Source organism: Bactrocera latifrons, unplaced genomic scaffold, assembly GCF_001853355.1.
Source record: "Bactrocera latifrons isolate USDA-ARS-PBARC rearing strain unplaced genomic scaffold, ASM185335v1 scaffold_63, whole genome shotgun sequence".
Taxonomy (NCBI): domain Eukaryota; kingdom Metazoa; phylum Arthropoda; class Insecta; order Diptera; family Tephritidae; genus Bactrocera; species Bactrocera latifrons.
In genome coordinates this window covers 93,136-116,647 of record NW_017537301.1, presented here as the reverse complement: position 1 = coordinate 116,647, position 23,512 = coordinate 93,136, and the positions used below count along the sequence as shown (strand labels likewise).

Sequence of the window (23,512 nt, the reverse complement as noted above, 5' to 3'; positions counted from 1 at the left end):
TTGTTGTTTTTCTTTTTTGTTGTAGTTGCTAGCTATAAAAATTTTATTTGCACCGAATTGAGTGATTCCAAGAATGTCTTCATTTTCGGCGACTCATGACGACCAGCTCTGTGGGTCCATAAAAGGCGCGCATGCCAAAAGCGCAGCAGCGTCCTGTAATTGAGTGTTCACAGTGCCTTCTGGTGCGTGGTGGCTGGTGGCTGCGGCAGCGGTGGTATTTTTCGTTACATTTGCTTAATTTATGAGCTGGCGTAAATACTCGCCACCCTCGCGTCTCGGTGGTGTTTGTATTTGCATAAAATTTCACTACTTCCACGCGCTCCGGCCACTCGCTGCCGGGCCACATGTAAGCCCGTCTGTGAGTTTTTCAATCAACATAGTCCAGGTGCGCCACGCCAGCAGATGCTTCCTGTAATTGTTGATGCATATTTATATGCTCCTCTGTGCGTGTGTTTGCATGTGTGTGTGTGTGTGTGTGTGTGTGTGTGTGTGTGTGTGCGGTGTTATTTATAATCAAGTTTGCATCTTTTTTCCTTTGCAACATCATTCGAAGTTTTATTTACTGTTTAGAAGATTTATGCTGAATTTCAGAGTGGCTCCTGTCCGCAAAGGCACTGTGTACTTGYGCACACAAACACACACTTAATTATGTACCGTTACATTGTTAAATAGTCTTCCTGGCTGCTCGTATTGTGCTTCCGGCTACAATGACCGGCCGAGACGCCATCTATAAATATTTGCCTACACCAACATGCATGCGAGAGCAGGGCTGCTCGGCCTTTGAACTGCGCCAGCYTACCTGTGAGAGCTTGTGTGCTCGTCCATCCGCCAGGATTAAAATAAATTTAKTTAAAATTAAATGACTCGCCATCATTTTTCATTTTTGATTGTCAATTTTTATTTACCGGAGTTCATCGACTGCCGGAGAATGAACGAAAATACTTTGCAATATATACCTACATTTTTACATACATACATATATTACAGGGGTTMTAAAAGGAAAAGTTACAAACGTGTATAAAATTAGACTTCAAGCTCTTGTTATGAGTTTACTTATAAAAGGAAAAGTTACAAACGTGTATAAAATTAGACTTCAAGCTCTTGTTATGAGTTTACTTAACTGTTTCTTTTCCTTCCTTCTATCTGGTGAAGGAGAATGAGGAAGTTTAACCTTGTTACAAAATAATAATTTGTTGCTCGAACTGAGTTCAGATCTTAGAGTATGCTGGACTGTGGACCTTACAACTATTTCCCGGTAGACTCGAAATTATATATGCTGCTTRCGTAGAAATCAGTTAAGTCATATCACTTTTAAGAATGAAATCCAAATGTAACTATACGAAAAAAAAAACAAAACGGTATTTGTTCTCTAGAGCGATGAGAGATCTATTCGACCTATGTATGTAGTAAGCGAAACCTGTTTCATCGTTTGCAGTTTGTGGCAGTGACACTCAGACAAAGAAAAAGTAATGTTCATCGTATTTTTATGTACCACCCTAATGTGCATTTACCCAATCGACTTCACCTGTTCAAGTGTCTTTGGCTGCTGCTGTTGTTGGCTTGAAGCTGAGAATTTAAGTACCTTTTAATGTGGTTCCTTTGCAATCAAAGTGGCATTCATAGCATTTTTGGTGCGATTTTATGGTGGGCTCTTGCGCCCTGAATTTCACTGCTACCAACATTTTTTGGTGAGCATAACAAGAGGGTACACTTGAAATGTTAATATGTGCAAGGCAATGTTTTGGAAAGTAAAATAAAATACGGAAACGACTTTAGTGTGAGGGAAAAGGTAATATTTATATAATATACTTACTTCGTTCGGGACTTTCTGAGTGTTTTCGGGTTTTTAATACTTCTAACATATTTTTAGTTCAAATTTAATTAATTTTGCATGGTATATATAYATAAGTTTACAGTTGCAATRAATTCACTCGTCCTATACTCGTTATAACTGGATTGTTAGTTTTCTGGCTTGATTGATTACGACTTCGCCATCTTACCACAGTTCCGAGTTCAAGATCGTATCGATCTTCTTAAGAAACTCCGCAATATGTTTATCATTGATAAGGCTTTATGTTTAACATATTCATATATACTTTAACTAAATAAAGCTTCCAAAAAATCGTTTTGAAAATTTACTTATTTCGATAATACTAGGGAAAAAAGGAGACTCCTGTTCGCCACAAATTGGATGAGGTTTTCTCTTTATCTCCTCTGTTACCATCTTATATCGCATTGAAAATTCTTGGAGCTAGTACTAATTCTGCTCCAATTCGATTATAAAGTTTCAGACGGCTTATAAGGGGTCTGCAGAACACTGTTGACTTTCTAGTGCTGACTGAAATTTTTTTAATATTTTTCCGATTCTTGTCATTTCAATGCTAAATGAGGCGTAAAGAAACAACAGAAATCATTGTTGTTTGTGCTAAAGTGGATCATGTTTATTCTTTACCTCCGCTCTTACCATCTTATATCGCATTGAAAATTTTGTAGTCTACTCCTCTGCTCCCATTCGGTCACACAGTTCCAGCCGGCGTATCTGAAGTCTTCAGAACACTGTTGAAATTCTATTGTTGCCTGAAATTATTTTATATTTTCCCCATTCTTGTGTGAAGCTATTACGTTGCTGTTTGCGCCGTAAAGTAATAGCTACGATGAAGCGTATACATATAAAATTTTAATATAGTTTCGAAGTAATTTGTAGAGTTGAGAGCTTAGGAAAGTACTTAAATCTACGCCATGCAAAATAACCAGAATGAGTTATCAAAGTTTTTTTAATTCGACTGATCTTATTTCGAATGTCTCTGGTTCCAAGAAGTGGCTAATAGTGTATTATACTAAAAGCGTATAACAGAGAAAAAGAGGCTTTCAAAAAAGTGTAATTAAATCTTATTTTGAATAATACAAGGCAACTCAGCAGGCTCGAAAATGGTATCTAAGAATTTAGAATTAGTCACCTTAAAGGACCTGGCGAAAACGTTAGTCATGATTCTTAAGTAGGTCGTTTACTTTCATAGACCAGATTAGGTGAGTACAAAACTTCATCTTGCGGAGGACTCTATTTCATCTTCCAAGCTAGCAAGTTTCGGTTAGAATTCTCCATTTCGCTTATCAGAAGACTTACTTTCTGGCGCCATCATGCTTCAAGGAGCGTCTACAATATAATTTGCTGAAATTTTGCCAAGAAGAATCTTGCAATCGATAATTCAAACAGCAATTTGTTAAAGCTGTTGTCAGTTTCAGTTATGTTCTTTGATTCCCCTCAGTCTTCCACTTGACCTTCCTTCATAAAATTTTAACGACTTTCGTCCTATAAGGTTTTTAGCATTATCTCATGTCTTTACCTAAATGAGCCCGAAGGACCCTTACGATTGCGTCAAGACGAATTTGGTTAAGAGATCAGTAGATCTACCTCGTTCTACTTAAGGTCGAAGCGAGGTCCATTGATGCTGAAAGCAGATATTAATGAAGATTCAATTCGGTTTCATTCCAAAGAATATGCGGTAAGCGTTTTCTCTCATGCTAGTTCATCGGCTTTGCAGTTGCCAACAATTATGCTATGATCAGGCACCTAAACGAGTCTGATGATGGAGTACCATAAATTGACTCTATTTCTTGTGAGTTGAGATACTCGTTGACTAACTTTGAGCCCACAGTTTCCGGGGTCTGCGCTAATATTGCGGGTGTGCAGTTGGAAAGAAAGCTCACCTTCCCGAAATAGGCTGCATTCTGGCGCAGTACGTCTACAACGAACGTGATAGCAGCCATTTCTGCCCGAAAGACACTACCGTGGCCCGGTAACGAAGCTTGAGCTCCTTATAGAGAACTTCGCCGCACCCAATCAAATGGCCGCAATCTTCGCTTGCTTGCCGTAAATATAATTTTTTTTTGTTCATTTATATTAAAATTTAATAATGTTATCGAAAATTGTTAATAAAATTTTTATTTTTTGTTGCTTATTTATGTTAATGAGCAACTTAATTTTCATTTGTTTATGTACTTAAGTCTGTTTCGCCTGAATCACTGCTGCTTATTTTCAGCCATCTTCCATGCCAGCAACTGTACAGTGAAGCTGAGGCTTCACACACGCGCATACCAGCACTTCGACTGCCGCAATGCTCGCGTTGACAGAGAGATAAAGAACCGTTATGAGCCCATTATAAAATCTTCAATGCCTCGCTTAATGCGTGTTGTTTGTATAATTGCCGTTGCTGTAATAAAAACAATACAACTAATGTGCAACAACAACAAATCAACAAATTAACAATAGCAAATCCGGCAGCGATTGCGTGGAAACGCACCAACAACAACAATTTCAACTTGCCTAATAGTCACTTATTAGTTGACAGCGGCACAGACAGTATGCCAGCGCGGGTGTGTGTGAGTGTTTGTTGGGATGTCGCTGTCGCAAGTCACTTGTTAATACATACATTTAAGATGTGTGCATTTGCCGCTTAGTGCTTGTAATTGTGAACTATATAAACGCATTGCTGGTGCCACCTTCAGCCTCGCAACACCGTGGCTGTAGTTGTTGTTGCTGTTGTCATTGTCATTGTTGCTCACTATTTGCATTCGCGCTAATGCCAAATGTAAGCAGCATTAACAGGGATTTAGTTTTGCTAAGATGTCGCTCTAACCCGCGGCGCCACCCTAACCGCCTCATGCTGCCGCCCACTCTCTACCGCATTGTTGCAAGCGCGTGCTTGTGTGTGTGCGTCGGTTTGTTGTTATTAGCGCCGCTCAGCCATTTGCTCGCTGCCTCATCCACGCCATTTCGTGTTTTGTGTTTATCGCCACTTTGCCGATTAAGCAGCTGTTGTTGTTGACTGTGTGCGCCTTGTTGTTGTCGCCTGCCATCGCACGGATCTAAATTAAACGCAGCCCCAGCCGCAGGTCTAAATTCTCACAGTAAACTTTTAATTCCCGTAAATTACTTTATACTTGTCGCATCGCATCTTCACCACACGTCACCCCAGCCCTTCGGTCCCCCCTCCCTTATTAGTCGCGGCGTTAACCGAATTGGTTGCGTTCAACCGCACGCCCGCATCTTGTCGCCGCACCTCGTTTGTCCCATGCATATATCTGCCTTTAAGAACAATGTTCGCTCGCTCTCCCGCTGTCGCGCTCTGTCGCTCTCGCATTAAGCGTCTAAACGGCGAATCAACAGCCCTGAATATGAAGCGTTTATTTACACTATTTTCCGTTGTTTTTGATGTCTAAGTAAGCGTATTAATTTAATTACATTCAACAAATTATAACAGTACACTTGCAACAAAATGTTTTCATTTGCGCTCACTGTTATTGTTGTGTGTGTAAGCTTGTGCTGGTGGCGCTACCCCCCGCTGTCTGTGGCCCGCATATACTTATCATCCTTCCACTCGCCAGTATCAAAGGAATGAGCGCTTAATTAAAGCTTAGTTGCTGAAGTTGCACTGATACTTCTAAACTACCTTTACTTACTTTGGAAGTCCATATAGTGACTTGCCGCACAGATCAAAATGTACCTTTTTGCACTTTTATATTAAATTATATGATAAGATATTATGTAGAATAAGGGTACTTTGCTACATCACTTTTCGTTGCTCTTGTTGTATTGAGAAATATTATTCGATTTGAATCCAGCTCGATGCAGATTAGATATATGTATGTATGTAAATAAGTAACCCATTTAGACTTTGAATATGTTTTATGCTTTTTAAAAATGGGGAACGCTGAGGAATATACATATAATTTTTCCTAAAATAAGGACATTCAATACCTCCATTAATTACATTGAAAACAAACGTAAGGCAGAGAACGGACCGTCGATTTTCAAGTGATTTAAGGTGTAATAGCAATAAACGGGATGTCTACGACGGTATGCGGTCAACAAATATTAAGGAGTAGGGAGCAAATTTAAGAAACATTTTTTGAGAGCGTTCAATCCAAATAACCGACTAAAGATAATATGATTTCCAGATGAACACAGGCTACTCCAAGATAGAGCTAACAAATCATCTATACAATAATTTTAACGTGACTAAGCCAAGTACCGAAAATTATTTAGAAGTGATATAATTGATGTGATTATTGAAAGAAAATCTATTGTCAAAGGTTATCACAAGATTTATTATTGCAACTAAAAGGAAAGATTACATACGAGATTAGAGGACATTTACTTAAATTCAGAAAAAACTGCAATTTCAGGCACTATCAATATCACATTGCAGTTTAATTACATTTTTGAAGTTCTCCATTGTTGATAAAGATTTTAAGTCACCTGCATATTCCAAAAATTTGCAAAAAAGAAACAAAGAGAGATGTTGTTGATCATCAGCGCAAAGAGAATAGGACCGAAAATGATTCCTTGTGGCACTCCCTATGACGCAATGAAATAATGTTATTTGACTCGATTCAATAACAGTTGCTAATATGATTTGATTCACTACAAGAAGGCAGAGAGAAAAACTTTAAGATAATAATTTTTTAATTAGAATATTGTGTGAAACTTTAAAGGCTTTAGAGAAATCTGTGAATCTGTGTAATCATAATCTATTTGAAATCCAGCGGAGAAGGCATACATGTAATAATTACTAAAACCACGAAATTGAGCAGAGTAGAGCGACCAGAGAAAAGCCCGTGCTGATTGCTGTTAATGATTGGCTTAACTGCAAAGAAAAACTTATTTTTAACAGAGCACTCAACAATTTTGTAAATGGTAGGGAGTTTAGAACTAGGTCTATAATTGGAAACAATATCATTTCTACCACCTTTAGGGTTAGGGGTAATGAATTTCAATTTCCAATCTGAAATAAAATTACCAGAAGACGGACACTTATTGAAGAGAAGCATGAGAGGATATATGGCAAGACAATTTTTTATCTCATGTAATAAGAATGCCGAAAGGTTTTCATTTGATCTTCCTCAGATTAAATCTTTACCCAAAGAAATGCAAAAGTTCCAAGCAAATACAGGTTCGACACATTTGCAGCCTCTCTAGAAATGTAATGCTTAGAGAGAAAGGAGAAAGTCCAGTCCAGATACTGAGGCACTTCTGTGAGCTTTTAACATTCGATTTTGTATTATTTGCAGGGTTGTTTGGTTGTTTTGTGCTTGCTTGGCGCAGTATTGTTTGAACGCACATGAAAGCTGGACAGCAGAAAAGGCAAAACACGACATGTTCTACAGTTTGTTTTTTCACAACAAACACGTTTTTGAAAGTGATTTCATTACCGTACACTTTTGGTACTCAAATTGCCTGTTGTTAAGTCGATAGTAGATTGTTATTGAACCCATTTTCTATATCTTCAAACTGCACTTAAAAGTTATCTAAGGAATGCCACACAAATAGGTCCTAAATCAATCAAGTCCAAGAGGTATCTACGTCAAACCTTCTAAGTCGCTTCTGAAGTCATTCCAATTTCATTTTCTTAGCCCCCTCTCAGTTTCACAATTCTCTCTGTTTTATTATATTCTTCCTCTCTCCTCCTCTTTCTCTATCGCAGTCTAATTGAATTTTTCCGGCAGTATCTAATACAAAATTTGTATCCCATACTTCGTCAAGAAACGTTCAAAGTAATCTGTTTCAAGGATGGACGCATGATCAATGATTTCGCAAAATGGTTAGTAATAATCTTACATATGTATATTTATACCAGAGTAAATACAATGACAAGTACTTGTATGATATAGCATAGAAGGGGATTTCGGATCGTGCGAGAACAGAGGCCTTGGAACGCTTGCTCTATCTGGGTTTTCTTCTATCTCTCCCTTCCTCTTTCTCTCTCAGTACAATTTAAGGCCACTCTGTAGTTAAATATTATACTGCTGCTTCAAAAAGATCGGTTGCTAATGTTTTCAAATTAAAGTCGATGACCTCTGTCTTCCTCTCTTTCGATTTCTCTCCTATCTATCTACCTCAATTTCTTACTCGGTTTCTCTCGTCTCCTTGTGTTTTTTTATCTCTTCCTCTCTCTTTCTCGCTGCAAATTAATCTCTTCTGCCGTATCTAAACTGCAATTTTAATAGTAAGCAGCTAATATTATTAATTCATAAAAGCTTTTGCCATAGCTTGACTCTTAAAATGTTATTGGTTTGTGTCAGCGAAATTAGCCACTCCAAGAATTGTCAGCAAAGGGAAGATTCCCGCTGCAAAATCAGAAAGCAATTTCAATTTCTGGTGAAAAACTGTTTGATGAAGATGACTTACTGCTTATTTTATATTGCAAATTCGAAGAAATCAGCGCATACTTCTTGCGTTTTCCATGAAAAGTCAGAATTAATAATTTCGTTGCCAGAAATCCAAATTGAAACGTGCAATCGACTCAATGCCATTTCCTGCCACATAAGTCGCAGCAAAATACTAGGCAATACACATTACGCATAGAAGAAAATAAYCGAAAGAAAATATAAACACTCCATCGTCACTAAGTCGCAAATCGCGGCATTCCGAATAGCCAACGAGTGGCAACAAGCAGCGGAAAAACGAATTTTTGAGTACGCAAATGCTGAAGAGGCAAAKAGGCACCGGGTCCCCAAACTGATGCCGCATGGCTTACTCAGCAATTACCGCTGACCCTATGACACTGCAGGGTGCTACACACGCAACAACAACAAATCGGCGCAGATTTTTAACTTTTCCTACTAACCTGTCTTGTTTGCGTAGTTCAGGCTTTTTTCGCATGGATCAAATGGCGAGGGTGGCGAGGCGGTATTCACCAACTGTAATCTTAAATACCCACTTCACCTTTATCTTCGTACGAATGGCCTTTTAAGTGCTTTTAACGATTTCCCAACGGCAACTTTACYTGYGAACCAAGCGAAAGCGCATATCGAGCCGAATTGTGTGGGCGTGCGAATGCCGTTCGTTGCCATGGTGTGCTCAGCGGCGGTTAAGTCATAAAAGWATGCGGCGCAGCGTTTTTGTCGCATCGCTACTTTTTGTTGCAATTTTCGGTTTCGTCGTGTTGGCTATTCATCAGCCCTAGCGGTGTGCGCTGTGCAGTCACCCCCCTCAGCGCGCACTCACTATTTAGCCACTCGCAAGGATCAACAGTTTTTACTCTTCACTTTTGCTCGGATTGCTTTGAATTTCATTCGTTAAATAGTCCGTKGTTTTTTTATATTGTTGTTGCTAAGTTTTTCTGCGGGCTCTGTGTTGGCCTTGGCATAAATATTTCGAGCCATTTTCGTTTATTTCCTTACCGCTCCCACTGCGTGCTTTGCCCTCTAACGTTGAATAGCAGATTTGAGCTTTTTGTCTCCATTTATATGCCAGCGGCTGTGCGAGTGTACTGTGCTATGCGGCTGTGTTGGCGACGTGCAATACTGCGACACTTCCACTTAGTGACACAAATTTGACAAGTACAACGTGTTGCTGTGCACCTTGCAACAAATGCCGCGTAAACAATGGCGAAAGAAAWTCAAGCGAAAATATACGAAATGGTGAAAGCAACCAACTCAARAACCCAGGAAAGAACAACGATGCTAGAATTAGTAGCAGCGCGACGCCAACGGCGTCAACTAAGCAAAGTAACGGGTTTTTCACTTTTGCTCACTTTGACCAATTTGTACGTCTCTTTCTGCTCGGGAAGTGTGGTTGGAGTGACGAGCTCTTAATAGTCATCATTTTTCTAAGTGAGTTTGCACAAATGCATGCGCAGTGCCACTGGAATTGTAGACAAATGTACGGCGTGCAACGAAATATGTTATTTTGTGGCGCAAATGGACGGAGCGCTAAATGGATTTGTGTACCGAGTTGTCGCTGAAAACTTGAAAAACGAGAGCTTGGTGTGAGAAATTTGCGTTCCATTCTGCTGGCCGTACATGTACGTACTGTACATCGGACAGTAATCATATGGACGTTCGGAGATTGATAGTTGCTACTTTAGTCAGCCATAGCGGATGCAGAGCCTGTCCGTAGCAAAATTTGGAATGATTGAAAAACAGGATCATATTCTACGACCATATTCAAAGAAGCTGATGCAAGTTCCTTATCAGGTTTTCGTCACCGTATTTGAATAGCTCGGGGGTTCTACAATAGTATGCTCCGGTCTTGAAATCTTTTGTTAGTCGCCACATAAGTTCGTAGAACTTTCGAGCATTACCCCTGTTGGCCAGCTTGTCGAGCTCTTCATACTCACGCACATTGGYTTTGCTTTTTCCGAAAACCAATCCTTTCGTTTGCAGCCGCACGGAAGGAGCTTGGATTGGTGCCACCGCTAAGTCGATCAGTATGAACCCTTTTATTGATGTTTCATTATTGGGTAAAGTCAGCCTCCGCCTTTGTGCCAAAGATACCTAACTTTAAAGTCACCAAGCAGATGTTATTCCACCTCCCTTCAACCACGAAACCCACTCCGAATTTGCGATCGTTTATACGGCCGCTGTAGCAAAAGCCAAGAGGACCTATTAGTCTCAGTCCTTGTCCCGTCTATAGCATTTCTTGGACGGACTTCACTCTTCCCAATTATTTTGAAAGCATTTTTTTTTGCGAAGTATTTTGTTGCTATTTTTTCTCGAAGTTGTTGTTGTTGAATTATTTTCCGAAATTAGTTCTGTTTCACCAAAACACGATTCTTAACGGCATAATATTTGCTCTTACAAGCTCTCAACCGTTTACCATCTGATACCGTAATAAAACCCATGCCTTCAGGCCTCACCTGCCATTTTATGATACTTTTCCACAATAATTTCTTCATTTTCTTGCATTTGACGAATTGACGTAAACATTTTAAAGCCAAATGAGCGATTTCAACAAAGCAGAGTGTTGAAGAGAATCGGTACGAGAAGGTGAGTGCAAAGCGAGGGGACCCGCGTGAGATGCCTTGTGGTCGAAAATTGACATTCACTACGTCATTCGTTTGAGTTTAGCATGCTGTGCCAGCCACTCCCTAAAAATCTAAACTGTAGAGTGCTTTCCTCTAAACCCGCTATGGCTTAAGCCTTTGTAGAGCTGGCTGTCAGCAGCCAGTGCCTTTGTAGCGCAAGCAAACAAAATATCAGCCAACCAGCCACACTCCCCCTTTTCCCACGTCAAATGCAATACAACTCACCTTAGTCGAATAAAATGCAAAAAGAGAAAGTGACAACAACAATAAAAACAAAAACAATCATCTTGGTGAGCCCAATCGCGTAACAACAGCGGCAGTCAGCCAGCAGCGCGCTATTGCCTCTATTTGCTTTGGCACTTTTATGACTTTTTCTCAACACCCTCCTTCCTCACTCACACTTACACACGCATACACATATATCGCGTTCGACAAATCTCTTCAGCAGCTGCTGAATGCTAGCCAGTATTTTGGTGGCTCTTTGATTTACTTATTTATGCCTTGTTTTAAGCGTTTGTTTATATATAATTGTGTGTGTATGTTGGTGCTTGCTCGCCCTTTTTATCACCTCTCGTTTTGCTGTCTATCGCAGGTATTATATGGAGCGCAAGATCTTCCAACACCTGCTGGAATTGAAGTCCCTTCAAATTCGCTCCACCAAACTGAACGAAGCCGTGCTGGTGAAGCGCGCCGTTGACGATTACCACAAATCATGTGCTGCACTGGGCGGTGAGACGGGCACRCGCTTGCGGCGCTATCCATTCAGCGAGTACACATTCAAGAATTTCGAGTTGTTCCTCTACGAGACACTGAAGGCACTACAGAAGCCGGGCACCTATAATTTCCAGAACATCAACGAGGTTTACGAGGAGGTAAGCATTTACATGCAAATACATACAAATATTTATATATGTGTGTGTATTATGATTGACATGTGTTGAAAGTGAGCTTCCGGCTGAAAGTTATTGAAAATTATGCATACTTTATATGCGTAGCACTCGAAGCGGCGCGAAAAGTGTAGTGCGAAATGTAATAAATTAAATTTTTATTTGCATACTTTTAGGCGGAACGCCGTTTGAGTCCCGATTACAACGCTTACGAGAAGGCGCTGCAGTGCACAACCAAGACCCACCGCTGCCTGCATGCTGCCCACGCCTACACTGGCATACCGTGCGCCGCTTACAGTGAGTATTTTGTCTCAATGTCCATAGCATATACAAATTTATTTACATATATACACATATATGTATACATATAAATATATGTTTAAATGCATGTGTGTCGATATGCTTGTGTGCTTGCCTTTATTTCCACTTGCATTTGTATTTGAGGTCGTTGCTGAGGGTTTTATTGGCTGTAAAATCGAATCGCAAATTTGTATGCAGATGCTTCTATTAATCTAAAACTAAAGGGTTGCCAGATGGTGGATAAATCGCGCGTGAAGTGAAACTTCGTTTCCATAAAAATTTATGTATTTGATAGCATATTCGCTGTTGAGTACAAGCTGTCAATACTTGTTTGAGCACATAAATAATTCTCTTGCTTTTCTCGAAATGATTTGTGGGGAAGTATTTGCATAGTTTTTACACGCTTTCTGGTCATTTATAAACAATTGTGACCTCTAGCATRGTTTAACCAAAGTAGTTATTATGTGTTGTGGTATATGGTACCTAAAAAATAAAAGAGGGAAAATTGAATGGTCTATAAAACTATTTAAATTTCAGATCCCGCTTCCACATGTCGTCTCATATTTTTGATTAAGATTACCTGTCATGTTATAAATCAACCCCACAATGTCCCCTTATGTATTTTCCGGCCTTARCGACGAAAGTTCTCAATGTTTTTTCATTAAGAAAAATTATTAAAATTGACTGGAGAGTAAGTGTTAGTCTCAGCAGCCTACGCGATGAGTACTATAAGATCCGTTGCCTTCCACTGTATTTAACGGCTGGCCAAGTTTCTTATAGATGGCCTCATTTAAATGCTATGCTACCARCAGCCTATATTTCATTGGAAAGACTTACGCCTGAACAACATTTACAAATCGCTCAACGCTAATACAGAAATTCGCGTTCTGCGCTTCGCTCAACTAATGGTCAACATAATCGGCCTACTGAGCACACTATTTAGAGTTTACACGAAGATCCTGAAGAGTCGATTAAGCGGCATTCGCAGCACTCGGACTGATGTATGGAACGACTAGGCCCATTTTACATCGACATCTTGAATAAAAAGCGTACAAATATAGCGTATGCAAGAACCGAAGCCGTTCGACCTTTACGAGCGACATTGATTCGCTCTATGGGCTCTTGACAAGTTACAAGAAGATTCGATGCCTTCGGGCCAAATTTTGTTTAGCRATGAGGTCCATTTCTGGCTAAATGGGAATGTAAACAAGCRMAATGTTCACATTTGTAACGAAGAACAATCTGAAAARATTCAAGAGCTGCAATAGTATTCARCAAAAATCACGATTTGGTGGTCACCAATMTCGCATGATATCACAATGTTCGGCTTTTTTCTGTGGAAATGTGTAGAGTCTAAAGCCCATGCGGACAATAKCGCATCGATTCAAGTCTTGAAGAAAAACATAGCGCTTGTCATCGAAAATTGGACTCAASGGATGGACCATATGCGGCTAAAATTTAAAAAAGTTCACCTCAAAAAAATTCCAAAGAATGATAATAAACATTGCAAAAAAAAGTAGGAAACATCGAAATAGATCCCCTTTATATGTTCTTATAAAGCTTTTTTTCAAAGAAAATTTATTAAGATCCTCTTGAGAGGCTTTCAAACTTACCACCTTGGTACGTATAGTGCTACTTGCTCCTGTTTTTTTTTAATATTTCAGTCTGATCTCACTTGTATCATTAATTGCGATGGACTTTACTGTTCAAAATATTACAGTATTTATAAATATTAGGATTTTCCTTTCGKATTTCTATTCAAATTTCAACTTATTTTTTTATATTTATAATGAACTTTAATGAACTAAATTTTTCCGCCAGAGACATTATTCCATTTATTAACTTTCATTTAAAACTTTCCCGTTTTCTCGGAGAAAAACTGCAACAAGTTATTCTCCCAGGTTTCTATTGAAGCCAACTTTACATACACTAAAACATCCCAGTTAAGCCAGCCAAATACTGTCAACAAAACAGCTTGTTACACTCATATCTAGTAAACTCTTTGCTAGGCGCTGTTATCGCATTTTTTTGTTTTGCAATATGCAGTGTATGTTGGAACTTTGCTTTTGGGAAATGCCTTGTTTCGAAAATAGTTTGCGTAAGAGCTGATATATATTCTGCAGACTTCTTGTCACTATCATGCGAAGYTTTGTCTTTCTTCATCAGCTATTCCTAATTGAATTTAAGATTTAGTCGGGTACGAAACATTAATTTCTGAAACTAGATTTGGAGCTTTGAGTTCGCCGCCCTTTTTTATTCATACCTGATATTTTTATATTCTTTGAAATACTCTGAGCTTGATCAAGTAAAACCACGGAAACCACTTTAAATTGAGATCCAAATAAACACAAGAAAATCCAAAAACATTTTACAAATGCTGCTCAGTTTCATCAAACTTCCTGCTCGTGTCATAAAATATAAGAGAAATACCTTTTTGCTGAATGAAATGCGAGTTAAATATGTGTTTGCYGCTGAAAGAAAAGCGCCGCAAAGAAAAGGGACAGAATTGTATTTTTAGCTTCTCAGTAGCTGCCACTTTAAAGTTGGTCCTAAACAAATTTATCACCATTTTATTTTGCGGCTTGTTATTAAGCTTATCATATTTGAAAACAAAAACAGCTTCAAAATCTCCGACGACCATTTTAAATATTCATTTTATGCACGCAGCTATATACTGTAACTGTATATATGTATGTATATACTATAAGTCTGTATGTATTGCATATCCTTTTTGTTTAATTTCGCAAGCAAACTTAGTTAGACAAAGCAGTTGAGCTTGACAAGCTTCTAATCGGGCCGCTTACACAAAATAAAGTCGAGAACATAACTCCTTTGAGCGCAGCTGAAGCAAGCGGCCGAGGACGGCACAAAACCGGGCGACAAAATCCCGACAACGCCGTTGTTAGAGGCCATGCGGCGGAAGGAAGCAAGGAGCGACTGCAGCAAGGTTAAAGGGCCAGCAGCAGAGAAAAGTGACTMATTAAGCGAGAATTAAAATTTAAATAGAATGCAGGTGACAGAAGACACAAGCGATGCGCTGCGGATGAGACCTAAACAACAGCAACAAGAGCAGCAGCGAGTTGAATTTGATGGAAGGCGGAAAGTCTTGAATGACAGGCGTTTGCTTTAGATTAAGTTGAGAAAGAAGCAAAGGAGAGCGAGAACGAAAACGAGGAAATTAGTTTGCAAAGATTGGAAGTGTTGGGGCCGAAGACAGCGGGGAGCAGGTACTTTTGAGCTGCTAAAGTCAGTTTGCTGTGCGGGTTAAGCAGCCAGTTGCCGCACTTGCAGTGACTTTGAGGCCTTTCGCGGAAGACGAAAGACGAAGTAAAGGCACGTCTTTCGTCTTCCGCGTGTGGTGCGTCGCACTGTAGGCATTGTTTGGCGTCYTTTGGAGAGACAGTCAACGGCTGTGGCGGTTTGTTATTAGCGTGCTCTAGGTGTGATAGTCGCACTTGGCATTTGGGGCTTAACGAAACGGTAAAGGTATTTTTGTAGCTGTCTCTTATACACATCTAGATGTGTATAAGAGACAGTTATTAGCGTGCTCTAGGTGTGATAGTCGCACTTGGCATTTGGGGCTTAACGAAACGGTAAAGGTATTTTTGTAGACTGTGGTCGCACTTTATAGGCTCGTCCAGCTACGTCACTTTTAATCTGTTTGTTTGTAAAGGCGCGCCGCCTGTAACCGCAAACCAGTTGACTTTGCCTACACGTGCGCGACAATAAAAAACGTCTAATTATGAGAAGTTGTTTATTATTAACCTTTCTTCATCTTTTTTTGGCGTAGATACCACTTTATAGCTTAGTAAACAACAGTGCCGTTGTCGTTTCTTCGTTTCGCTATTTGGCGCCATTTCGAGATACCAAGTGCAGGCAATTTTCCACCTGCTCTCTGCTTCCACCGGCGGTTATGAAATCGAAAACCATCAAAGATGGGGTGTTCGTTTCCATCTGGATAACATGACCTAGCCGGTGCAGCCACTTTCTCTTGTTTTGTCAATGTCGCCTTTTATCTCGTACATTTGATCGTTCCATCGACTTGAGGACCATAAATCATCCGCTAAACTTTCTCTTGAACACTCCTATGGTCGACTCATCAGATGATGTCATTGTGCATGCCTCTCCACCATATGGCAGGACGGGATTGAGGAGGGACTTGCAGAGTTTGGTTTTTGTTCGTCGAGTGGAACTACACTTCTCATTTGCCTACTCAGTCCGTAGTAATACCTGTTAGCAAGAATGATTCTGCGTTGGATTTCGAGGCAGAGCAACTTTACATCGATGACGAGGTGATGAGTATCGATTCTCTTTTTATGGGTCTTTTCCATGATATAGGGCACGGTGAATATCTAGTTGTCGATTTTCTTGGCCTAGGCGTACACTGATGAGATCCAATCATTTTGTTGACAGTGGTATATTTCCTAAAGAAGCTGATGCATGCCCCTCATCAGTTCTTCGCCGACGGGTAATTCCTATTCAAACTTCTTCATGTTCGGGCAATGGAACGTCTGCTCCATCGTCAGCGATTGGGTAATCGGGTTCAGCTTCTCCTGGCGTTATGCTGTCACTACTACTTTCAGCAGCCTGGAGAAGTGTTCCCTCCATAATTTTAATATGCTCTGAGCATCGGTTCCAAGATCACCTCTTTGGGTTATACAAAAGTACGCTCCGGTCTTGAAACCTGCTGTTAGTCGCCGCATCATTTCGTAGAATTTTCGAGCATTATCGGCTCTTCATACTCACGCATTTTGGCCTCTCTCTCTTTCTGTCTGCAAATGGATCTTGCTTTCCTCTACAACTCTCGAAGTTTGTTTTAGGAATTATAAAAATTGCTTAGTCAGTTTTTGAGATAGCCGAATGCATTTTCGATTTTCAAAGATTTTTTACAATTTTCCTTAAAAATATTTTGGTCGGAACCGAGTTTAGACCATTATCTTAAGCAAAGTTGTTCAGAATAATCCGTAGAATATTTCAGGCATACCCGATTTTGCACGATAAAATCGCCCCGCTCTAATATTTTATATACTCTTCAGTATATAACATCAGCATATACATATATCATATATGCAACCAAATATAATATTTATTTGTCAGAAGTCATACATCTCAAATCGTCTGATTAAATTTGCCATTTTATCCAGATCGGCCTGTTATTATTTTTAGCCTACGGCCTGCTGGATAAAACGTACCGTCATTTTGCGTGTCTTTTTGGTGTGCCACTTCACGCACACTGCGCCATTTGTCATTTACCGTTGTGTCTCTGTATCCGTCCACCCAGCTGGCTGATAGAATCAACACCACTACATATGTACATACACGAGCGTACTACTTATATTTGAACTCATTCCCTCAATCTCCTTTCCTTGTATTCCGCTTTCTCTCCCAGTTAAGTTTAAAAATTCGCCGTTACTCGCATTTAAATGTCACTTTTGCTTCGCATTTTATTTATTTTATTTCATTTTATTTCTTGCTTTACTTTCATTTCGTCGTTGTCACTGTCGCTGCTTTGGCTGTGCTCTCCTTTCCGGTCGTTTTCTTTCACTTTTACAAATCCATTGTTGCCATTTTAGCTGGCCGTTGCTGTTGCTAGTGTAGTTCATAATGTTGTTGGGATGTTTGTTGTTGTTGTTGCCGTCGTCGCTGTTTCCGTTGTTTTAATGTGTTGGCCCACAGCGCGTGCGAATGATACAATATTTCAGGCGTCCCCCCGGGGAGCCCGAAATGTAACTCTGGTGGAACTTTTATTATAATTTTCTTTTGCAAACTTTTTTCTTTAATTTCCAACGCAGTCGCTCTGAGTCTGCTTCTTGCTCTGTGGAGATCTTCGCCGCCATTGTTGTGTTGTTGCATTTTCGCAAAGGAAATATCTTAGCGATTTTCGGTTTCATGCATGTGTGGGTGTAAGTATATACGTGTGTATGTGTATGTGTTCATGTATGTGCGTTGAACATTCCTTACAATTTTGTGTAAACCCATTAGAAGTGTTGTTGCTGCTACTGTTGTTTCAATATTCAGTTGATGCAATGGTCTGACGTTGCACAGTTGCTTTGCTGACAGTGTTCACATACCCACGAAGTGGTGAATGAGCAACCGCTGGCGGTGATGCGGCGCATGTCAGCTCCACATTTACTCACACAMACACRCACATATGTYTGTATATGAAGGCGTAGCAATATGAGCGGCGACAATCAGAAAATGCAATTTATTTCGGTTAAGTAAGTGAAAATAACGAAACGATACAATAAAAAAAGGAACAACACAATAGCCGAAAATCTTAGCGCGAATAATGCGAATGTAAACATGAAACTAGTTTCTCTTGTGTGACATATATTCGCTTGGATACTCCCATGCTTACTATATGCACCCAAATAGTCACAAAGCGAAGCAGCTCGTCCACAGCCGGACATTGCAGGAGCCATCAAACGAGGTGCGCTGAAGTTTTGTTTCTGCTGAAATGCAATAAAGTTTGTCAGCAGYTGACAAAAATTTAAGACATTTAAGTATGTGATTTATCTGTCTGCTTCAGCAAAGTTCCTGGAGAGGTTCTCAGAGCGGTTTTCTCAATATTTTTGTGTTTTTGCAGATGTTTTCTAAACTTGTTTCTTTGGGCTTTGAAAATTTTTGACTTTTAAGTTCCTTATTTTGGGGAATCGGGTACTTAAAGGAAGTATTTTTTCGAATATATTGTATTTATAAGAACCCTTTATAAAAGTTTGTATTCCAACTCCAAATGACTTTATGCAATGTCTTAGTTGTAATTGATACACTTTCGAACTTTAGGAGCTACATAAACATAATTTCATAATTTCACAGCACARTCMTTTATTGACAAGAAGMCTTTTCATCAAGAACCAYTGCTATAAGTTAATTTGTTAATACYTCTCGAGTAGGTATTGTTTTCTAGAGTGAGGAAATTGTGCATACTTATTCATCAGCAGTGATTACTGGCAAAGTGAAGGCCACCTTCAGGACCAGGGAACAAACATTCTTCGATGTGTTCAAGCATAGATAATATAAAGTGCTTGAATACTTAAACTCGAACTCTGGTTATTGATATTACTGTCCAGCCGAGCCAACACCTAATATATAAGTTTACCTCCTAGATACTATAACTAAGACAGATCTGCTAGGGGATGGGAAAGCTATCACTAATCTTGAGACGTAAGAATTCATTACTGGATACTATTCGGCCAAATTGGTGCATTTTTACGCCGAGATCATAAATTAAAAGCTTAAAAAATATTGCTTATGTAAGAACTAAAGCCGCTCGACCTTCCCAAGTGACGTTKYTTCGCTTTATGGGCTCTCTCCGGAAAAGTTACCTGAAGATCCGACGCTTTCGGCCCAAATTTCATCTGGACGGGGCTCATTTCTGTCTCCATGGGTATGTAAACAAGCAAAATGGCCGCACTCGGGATAAAGAGTAAACTGAASAGATTCAAGACCTGTCATTTCATACACAAAAAACAACGGTTTGATATTTTTTTTTGGACCGGTGTAATCATCGGTTCACATTTCTTCAAYAAGGATGTCGTTGAGGATGTAACCGTCAATGGCGACCGTTATCGCTCCCTGATAACCGACTATTTGATGCCTGAAATTGAATTTCGTAATCTCGGCAACGTTCGGTTTCAACAAGACTACGCCACTTCCCACACATCGCATCCATCAATGAACTTATTGAAATAACATTTCGGTAAGCCGATATTTTCATGTTTGGGTTAGACCGTTAAACTTTTACTTTGAGGATATGCAAAGTCTAAAGTCTTCGGTTCAGACTTTGGAACAAATCATCACCAGTTGCAATTCGAAATTACTCGAAAGAGTCATCGAAAATTGGATTTAACGGATGTCATAGCGTTTAAAAGATATTATCTTCGAAAACTAAATGCCAAATAATGTACTTTCGGGTGATAACAACATGAGAAGTAAACCTCGAAATGGATGACCCTTTGTATAAAAGATTAGCGGGACGGGCTGCGTCCGGTTTAGTCATGTCGGTCCGTATTTCTGTATCTCTCAGCGTTTGAGATATCAATCTGAAATTTGAGTACGTCCTTTTCTTCACGAGGTGTTGCTCATTTGTTGGAAGCCCAGATATCGGGCCACTATTGCATAKAGCTGYCATACAAGTAAATTCAACGATGAAAGTTCTTGTAAGGAGTCTTTTGTATTTGTGAAAGGTTCGGATGATGCAGCACCAATAACATCCCGTCTTAAGTCAGCCATATATAATTTCAGGTTATAAAATTCGTTCAACTATGATTTTCCGTTCGGAGATCAAGCGCGTTAAAATAAACTTACCTAATTTTTACAAATAGAAAAGTAGCATAGTTCACAAGACTTCCTTCACACAGATATATCCTTCCCTCGAGTTATTTCGTGGCGGTCTAGTTCTCTAGAGCACAAATAATTTAAAACCGCGAATATCAAATTATTAATTATTGTTTGATTTGTTGTAAGTTATTTCGAGGTTTTAATGGACGTCGTCATTGTTACTGTCCTACAACTTCTTCTACATCCTCCGACATTTCTTCAGTCTCCGTCTGTCTTTTACTTACTGCTTGGTTTAATCTTCGTTTATTTGCTCTACGGAAGAAACCCTGGTTTAAAATCAAATATTTTGCTAAAACTTTCTTTGTTTTTATTTGTGTTTGTACTGCTATTTTTCCACTCTTGTTTCTCGTTCACGTAACAAGAATCTCGTCAAAATCAAACAACTTCTTCGCTACATTTTGCTGCTTTGACAGCTAGCGCTTGTGGAGACGGTGCCATTTTATCAACTCGCGCTCACGGTCACTCATTAATTACTCAGCGAATTCGCCAAATGACTTAATCTTGTGTAAAATTCGTTGTAATCACTTTTTTGCACTTTAATTAGCTAAGAAATTTCTCAACTTTCTATTTATATTTGCGTGAGTAAATGCTCGACTAACATCTATAGCTGTTTGTTGTTTATATACATTGTAGTTGCAGTTGTTGTTATTTATAAATTTAACGCATTTCTTACTTTTGCAGTACCCATGATGAACCATCACACAATGCCGAAGTTCGGTTTTGGYGCGTACAAGAAGACCGGTGTGGGGAGTTTCTATCTGCCGAAGATACTGAGCAGCGGCGGTTGCGGCGGCACGGGTGGCAGTGGCGGTTGTGGTGGCGGCAAAGTTGCGYTGGAGCTATCGCATGGCAAGAGCAAACAACTTATTTCATTGCCCTCGGACAAGTTGGACAGTAATAAACGGTACTACGTCACATTCACCGTGAAGGAGTCGGTTGGCGGTGGTGGCGGTGCGGCGATGGGCGCCACAACTGCGGCAGGTKGTGGTGGTGGCAGTGCAACGGATGCCGCCGGTGTTGCAGCCGATAAACAGGCAACTGGCGGATGTTGCGGTGGCAACGATGCAACCGGAAAGTAAAACAACACAAACAATCAACCCAAATGCTTGCTGTTCGCTGTCTACTCCTCTAGCCATGCACTTCCCCAACAGCCGGACAAGTTAATAACAAACGGAAATCAAATGCAATAATGTCGTGTGCACTACCGCCGCGCGCACGCCATGCACGTTGGTGGCCAGCAAGCGGAGTGCGTTGTGTTGTAGCGAGTGTAGGAGAGAGAGAGCGACGAGAGGTTGTGTGTGTTGTGCTMCTGAAAGCGCTAAGCAGCGCTGCGTAAAAACTTTAGCTTTTGATAGCTGCATCAACGAATATATGTATACCATATAAATATATGTATTCATATGTAKGTATATGGAAAAACCGGGGGGAAGTTAGCGCGCAGCGCGGATTTGTTGCTTCATTGGTTGCAGTTCAACTTTTGCCAGTTTTGTGTTAAGCTCTCTTTGTTTTTTCGTTGCTTTTGAGGGTAGTTGTTGCTGTGCAGTAAAACATTAATACCGTATACGCAGTTACAATTTTCATTAATTTTGAGTTAAGTTGTTTTTACCCCTTTTTTTTAAGTGATTATCAACTAGATTAATCAAATTTACAATTTTTATAGTATTTAGTTATTTAGTAAATTGGTATTAAGTCAGTTGACGGCCGAAATGCGAGAGTACTGGTTTTGCCGAAGATTTTGTTGTTGTCTACTAGTCAGAGAAGCAACAAGTCATAACTTAAATTTTAATATGCTAAATATTTTATATATTTTTTTCATGGGTTCAGGCTTGTTTTGGTCAAGTTATAAAAACTTGGCGGAAAATATTGTTTTTTTTTATATTTTAATTTTAATATTTCTTCAATTTATGACGTTCCTTCGAATCGACAAATATTTCTCTTGCACACATACCAAAATCGCAAGTTCCATTTAAAATTTTCTTCTGTATATACGAGTTACGCCAGCAGAAACTACTGAGAAATATCCGTTTCGTATTTCACTTCCATAAAATAAGCTTGCGTGTTTGCGAGTGCCGCGGCACTTTAGGGTCCAGTATGATTTTATTGAGTTCTCTCTTGCTTAACTGCGCTTAAAAGTTGCAAAATTCTTTTGGTAACTCAGTCACTTCATTAAGAAGTTTTTGTATTGCTCGAAGGACAATGTTCTAAATGTTTTATTTACGCACTGAAAGTAAAGCGTCAGTGTGTTGTTGCAGGCGGAACTGGGTGGCAACCGAGCAAAAGTGTATAATTTTTGAATTTTGTAAGACTGCTTTTCAGTTATGTTACTTAATGTTTTAGTCTTCTTGTAACCGTTATGTGCTCAATCAATGAATAGTGCTTTTTTTAACGCKTGATGACTGAGATCATTTAAAGTAACAAAAATATATTTTTCAAAATTTCCCTGTGCAATGCACATGAAGTGTACTGAGCAGAGTGCACCCTGTCGTATGAGCAACTTATTGTATAAAATGTAAGTTGATACCAATCGAACTGTCTGTTGTCTTTCTACAAAATCGTGTTAATATYGACATCATATGCAGTACTCACGTACTCAATTGAGTAGCCTCTTTTTTCGTCCTTACATCCTTATCGAACGGAAACTTCCATTTTGGTATTCGTATCGTGGCTCGTATCGTGCCCAAACTGTAGACCCTTGCACGTAAATATACCAACAAAGGTAACGATATATAGAAATTGTCGATGTAGAGGATGTGATTAGCAAAATCAGGTATTGTTTGTGATAGTGGTATAACGTCATTTACAGTACTTCCGAGATCCGGCTGACTTGGTAAAAAGATGTTAACGCCAGCGTCGTTATAGACTTCGAAGCGATACGCAAATCCAATGGACTCACACAAGACGAACAATTTTATTCCCCAATTGTGGGCATAYACTGCCGAAGAYGATGTTTTAATTTGGTGCTACACATGTGTCAAGTGTCAAGCTTTGTGATACGTGGCGGTAAGCGTGAGTTACCGCGGAAAGCCACTACATTCACATGAAGCGCAAATTTTGAATAAAAACCAAAAATCTGAASCTGTAAAACTACGAGAAGAGAAAATGCCTAAGGGACCAGTAATTTCCAGGGTTGGTAATGGAGATCGTGGTTTTCTTTTTAAATATATTGCTGTCAATGAC

At 39.6% G+C, this 23,512-nt stretch overlaps 1 protein-coding gene across 1 annotated transcript in view; it reads left to right on the top strand.

The window, feature by feature from the left end:
* Positions 1–23,512, top strand: part of LOC108975217 (ankycorbin) — a gene marked incomplete at its 3' end in the record, with an annotated part of 79,176 nt that extends 55,664 nt beyond the window's left edge. The window contains 3 exon segments of the mRNA XM_018943565.1: positions 11,401–11,680; positions 11,872–11,992; positions 21,017–23,512. Of these exon segments, the coding sequence (XP_018799110.1) occupies positions 11,401–11,680; positions 11,872–11,992; positions 21,017–21,414 (799 nt within the window).